The sequence below is a fragment of the Talpa europaea genome (genome assembly GCF_964194135.1).
Source record: "Talpa europaea genome assembly, chromosome: 13".
In the NCBI taxonomy this organism is placed as follows: Eukaryota; Metazoa; Chordata; class Mammalia; order Eulipotyphla; family Talpidae; genus Talpa; species Talpa europaea.
Window position 1 is genome coordinate 16,933,923 of NC_140080.1, and position 6,000 is coordinate 16,939,922.

The following is a 6,000-nucleotide window of genomic DNA, read 5'->3' on the forward strand; positions in this document are numbered from 1 at the left end:
TAACTTCACCATAAAATGCTACTCTATATACTGAAAAATGGTAAATTTTAAATTGTTTACTACCAGTTCTTAGTGAGGATGTGGAGAAACTGGAACCATTATGTATAGCTGATAGAAGTATAAAATGGTACAACCACTTTGGAAAACTGTTTGGCAGTTTCTAATAAAATTAAATCACCTAACATGACTCAGAAATATATATTCTTGAATCTGTACCCAAGAGAAATGAAAGTACATGTCCACAAAAATTCTTGCATAGGAGTGTTCTTAGTAGTTTTAAGAATAGAAAAACAGAAATAACACAGAAAACCGGGTTCTTTAGTGGTTTTGATGTAGGTTCTTTATGTAATAGACTACTACTCAGCAGTAATAAAGCATGACCTAGTGACACATGGGATAATATGTATTAACCTCTAAAACATGGTGTTGAAGGAAAAGAAGGCAGGCATAAAGAAATTTATACTATAATTTATGGTGTAAATTTCCATTAATATGAGGTTCCAAGAACAGGAAAAACTAATCAGATACAAATCAGAATAATGATTGCTTTTGTGAAAAGAGAATTAACTACAAAATGGGACAATGGATCTTTCTGGAATGATGCAAACACTGTCTTCTTTTGAATGACACTTATACAGATGTATCCATTTGTCAAAACTCAGCAAGGATACACTTAAAATTTCCACATTTTATCCTCTATAAGTTATATCTCAAAGTAAATATTTTATTTTTAATAAACTCTTTTCTACAATTTCCTTATATTCTTACAGTAATAGTCACTAAATTTTACTGAATACTTAATATTTGCCAGATATTCTACATGCTTTGCAAACATTAAGTAATTAACCCTTCTCACAAAGCCTGTCAGGCAGGTGGTTTTATCTCCTTTTTTACAAATGATGAAACTGAGATTTAAGTTTAATTATTTTCTGAGCTATATATTTAAACTCAAATAGAGACCAGGGTTTAAACTCGGGCAACCTGACTCTTGAATCTTCACTCTTCATCATCATGCCATATTGTCTTTGAGCAATTCACAGATTTTTTTTCCCTGAGATTTGTTAAGCTAGACTTTTTTGTTTTGTTTTGTTTTGTTTTTGTTTTTGTTTATACATGCACTGGGTACAGTCAGAAGCGTGGGAGGGTGAGAGAATTCACCAGAGCCAGAGCAGGGAGCAGAGCAGGGAGCAGAGCAGGCAGAAGGACCGAAGTACACTGCTGAGGGGAGCAGCGGGCGGCAGGAGAGGTCTGCGCGCCATGTGGGACCCTCCTCTGGTGGCTGGGGAGCAGCCGGGGATCGAACCGGCACTGCAGAGGCCGTGGGCAGCTTCGCAACCCAGCGCTCAACCGCTGCGCCACTGGGGAGGCCCAAGCTAGACTTTTTTTTAATGTATTCAAGTTTGCTAATCTTTTTCATGTTTTTTCTTTTTTGCATTGTTTAATCTGCTTTTAATCCCATCAAGTGTATTTTTCACTCAAATTTTGTAGTTTTTAACCTCAGGGCTTTTGATTTGGGATTTTTGTATATATATGTGTCTACCATCTCTCTACTAAACATGCTCAGTCTTTCACTCACTCTTCAAACAGATAGAATACAGTGATAAGACTGGATATCTTTATGTGTACTATTTCTATCATTTATGTCATTGAAGTGAGATTTAATTGATAGATTTTATTCTACTTAATGGGTTGTATTTTTGTACTTCTTTGTATAACTTGTGACTATATTAGTTGCCAGTTATGAATTTTTCCATTAGGTGCTTGTTTTTGCTGGGGACTTAATTATTTAGAATCAGATTGGGGGCGGGCAGTAGAGCTATTTTGTTAAGCAAGACTAAAGCAGCATTTGATCTAAGGGGATTGTGGTCTGTTACCAAGGCAAAACCTTTCTGAGTACTTACCCAGTGCATTATGAATTATGAGGTTTTCTACTATGACAGGTGGGAAAAGGAACCCAGATCTACTTGGTTTCCCCTTCTTGTGTTAAAGGATGTTCTTGAGCAGTAAGTTGGGCAGTAGTGTGACTCCAGATGAACACAGTTTGTTTCCCATCTTTCAGAGATCCTTTTTCCTTTCCTGATATCCAAATGTGTCAAATTATTTTTTTTCTAAATATCATTTGATTTTTCAGTTGTTTCAGACAGGAAGGTAAATCTGGCTTATTAATTCCTCTTGGCCACAAACCAGAAGTTTGTTTTTTTCTTTTTTTTTTAAGATTTATTTTATTGGGCCTCCCTGGTGGCACAGGTGGTTGAGCACCACACTGTGAAGCTGTCCTAAGCCTCTGCAGTGCCTGTTCCATCCCGGCCTACCAGGGAGAAACCCACATGGCATGACAGACCTCTCCTGTTTCGCTGGCTGCTCCCCTCAGCAGTGTATTACCGTCAGTCTGCCTGTTCTGTTCCCCTCTCTGTCTGATGAATCCTCTCACCCTCCCACGCATCTGGCCTGTACCTTGGTTCTTATATAAATAAATAAATCTTTTTAAAAAAGGATTTTTTATTTATTTATACATACAAGAGCTGGGGTGTAGGCCAGAGCTGGGTGAGAGGATTTGCCAGAGACAGAGTAGGGAGCAGAACACGTGGATCCACTGAAATACACTGCTGAGGTGAGCAGTGGGAGAGACAGGAGAGGTCTGCTGCGCCATGTGGATAGCTCCCTGGCTGGGGATCCAACTTGTGCTAAAGTGGCTGCCAATAGCTTCGTAGTGCTGAGACGTAACCCCTGAGCCACCAGGGAGACCCAAGTTTGTTTCTTAAACTATTAAATGCATTTTTTAATATTTATTTTTTAACTTTCAGCTTTTATCTGCCATGATAGTGGTGCCACTGTTTTAGCATATGCTCCAAAACATCAGCTGCTAATATCAGGTGGCAGAAAAGGCTTTACATGTGCGTTTGACCTCCGACAACGACAACAGAGGCAACTTTTCCAGAGCCACGATTCTCCTGTGAAGGCCATTGCTATTGATCCGACTGAAGAGTACTTTGTTACAGGATCTGCTGAAGGCAACATAAAGGTAAATGTGTAATGATCCCACAATATCTACAATGTGAAATCTCTAGAATCTTAGGTCTTTAATCATATTGGTGATACCAGTCTATTTAAATAATAGTAATACTAACTCCTTTTGTAGTCAATACTGTTAAAAACTTAATCTTTTCATGAATGAAATTATATTTGTCTTAAAAATTGACTGTATTTCAATTTTCTCCAATATGTTTAATTAATGCATGAAAAAGGACTGAACTTTCCATAAAGCAGGCAAATATATTTCAGACAATTAGAATTAGTCTGGACTCCATGTTCAGAATCACTGAATTCATTTTCAGTTGCTATGAAATATATTGACATTTTCCCTTATCCCAAATTTCCCTTTTTTTTTTTTCATATATCACATCAGTATATAACCACTTCAATGCCTGATGTAAGAATTCTTAATGTATTAGAATTAGTCTTTCTTGAACCGTACTGTGTTTAAAACATAGAGGTTTAAAATGTTAAGGAGCTTATGAAAAATGTGCCCTGTCCCAGAAACACTCATGTGCTAGGTCCCATCCCAGTAAGACTAAGATGGTAAATTAGCTCAGGAATGTGCATTTTTATAACACATTTCTAGTGGTTTTGATGGAGGGATCTTTAGTCATACTTGGAAAGATCTGCAGGGATAAATCAGTTTAAAGTAATCCTTAGGTGATTCCCATGGTCAGCAAGCCACTGGCAGAATCTGTTTCCTTAGAATCTGTTAATTCAGTTAGTTGTGAGGCTTGTAAAATAATGTTTTCAGTAATTTTCACTCAGAAAAAAATTAATTAGAATTGTAGAATTTTAAGAAAGCATCCTTTTTTCTTTCTTTCTCTCTTTCTCTTTTTTTTTTTTTCTTTTGAGATAACATTGCTTTACAACACTGTATATGATTTAGGGAAATAGGTCCACACCTTCTCAGATAAATGAAAAGATTTCCTTTAATCAAATACATATACCAGCTTTCATGCAGAATTATTTTCCTTCAGTTTGTAGCTAGTTAATTATTTGAACCTCTTTCAGTATGGAATAAGTCTTACTGTGTTTTAGGTTTCTTCTTTAGTTTGTACTCTGATTCTGGGACTTATTTAATCAAGTTTAAAAAAAGATTTTAAAGTTTACCCTGTTATGGGCCGCCCCTGGTGGTGCAGGTGGTTGACCGCAGCACTGTGGAGCTGCCCCAGCCTCTGCAGTGCGGGTTCTATCCCAGCCAGTAAGCGAGAATCCCACATGGTGTGGCAGAGCTCTCCTGTCTCGCCTGCTGTTCCCTTCAGCAGTGTATTTTGTCAGTCTGCCTGTTCTGTTCCCTGCTCTGTCTCTGGTGAATCCTCTCACCCTGCTGTGTATCTGGCCTGTACTCCAGTTCTTGTATGCATGAATAAATAAATCTTTAAAAAAAAAAAGTTTACCCTGTTATTTTCACAAGTCAAAAAATTAACAGTGTTGTCCAGAGTAGTATGAATTCATAAATTTCTTAGGGAAAAATTTTTTTTTATTGTGAACTTAAACATCAGGAAACAAATTGGTTTCCTAAACTTAATATCCTGAAACCTTTTAGGGCTTTCACATAAATGAAAATGCTTATAAATTTCATGTAACAAACACATTTATTTTGTAAGTAAGGACTGAACATAGAAAATTATAGTAAGTTACATATACTAAAATTAGAACATTGTTTCATCTGATGGGAGGGTCTCTAAGTATTGGGTACTTGTCTCTTTCCAGCTCTTCTGAAATCTTATTAGTATGTATAATATAGAGAATATAATTTTATGTTATAGTAAACCTCCCATTTTGCAGCAAAATTGTTGCTGAGAAATAGGAAGCCTTGCTGGTAGTGGTTCCATTATTACTACAAATTTCTGTAGCATAAATACACTAGCTTCCTTTCACCTGTTTTATATCCAAGGCAAGGCAGGGTTAAATTTTACCTTCCCCTCTTAATAAATGGATTTTGAAAAATGTAATGTCAAAGCAATTTGGAAAATTATAACACCCTATCCAGAATCAAAATTTTATACCCTTATACAGGTTTTTCTCCATCTTGGTTTTAGAAATTCCTGTTTGCACAGGAAGATATTCTTAAGAGTTTTTATTTGGATTTTCAAGATAATGATTAACCCCAGTTTTATATTTTGTTCTTAATGTTTTTCAGATTTGGAGTCTCTCTACATTTAGTCTTCTCCACACTTTTATCAATGAACATGCTCGGCAATCCATTTTCAGAAATATTGGAACTGGAGTGATGCAAATTGAGACGGGGCCAGCAAATCACATTTTTTCATGTGGAGCTGATGGAACAATGAAAATGAGAATACTGCCAGATCAGTTTAGCCCATTAAATGAAGTGTTGAAAAACGATGTGAAATTTATGCTATAACATTTTGACAGTAAGGTGTATAATTTATTACCTGTTCTATGGATGTGACCAACCCCTATAATGTACAGTACTCACTCTTTATGCCACAATAAGCTAATGCTTGTTTTCATATTTATTTTATGGAGCTTTGCCCTTGATGCACTGATGCCTTAAAAAATAACAAGGTCATTCAGAATTAGATTATATTGCCTAAAGTAGAATGTATAAGTAGTGCTATAATAATAGGTATTTATAGTATGCTATAGTGAGTATGTTATAGTGTTAAAGGAATTTTGTTTTCATTGATAAACTCTCTGCAGATATCTCTGCATGAATTTCTTTCACAGTAAAAATACCCTTATGTAAAGGCAGTTGCACATCAGTCATCTTAATTCACCACACTCTCATTTCTTTTATCAAACTTATATATCTCAAACTATTCTCCTAATTAATGATAAATTAATATTTGGGTGAGGGTGGGAAAAAAAAACACCTACATTAAACTGTCCTTGGGACGTAAGTGATTAATAGCCAAATGGCTTACTGTGTGAGGTTTCTGTCAATTTCCCTTCTGGAATCCAAGTTGTGTGTACATGTGTGGTTGTGTGTATATA

The 6,000-nt window shown here is 36.0% G+C and overlaps 1 protein-coding gene across 6 annotated transcripts in view; it reads left to right on the forward strand.

Annotated features, from left to right (window-relative positions):
* The window catches only part of DMXL1 (Dmx like 1), a gene marked incomplete at both ends in the record, with an annotated part of 115,508 nt that extends 110,101 nt beyond the window's left edge, over positions 1–5,407 (forward strand). For all 6 annotated transcript variants that reach the window (XM_084252827.1, XM_084252828.1, XM_084252829.1 and 3 more), the window contains 2 exons: positions 2,805–3,022; positions 5,183–5,407. In XM_084252827.1, coding sequence (XP_084108953.1) covers positions 2,805–3,022; positions 5,183–5,407 — 443 coding nt within the window. The remainder of the gene's footprint in view (positions 1–2,804; positions 3,023–5,182) is intronic.
* Between the last annotated feature and the right edge of the window lie 593 nt (positions 5,408–6,000).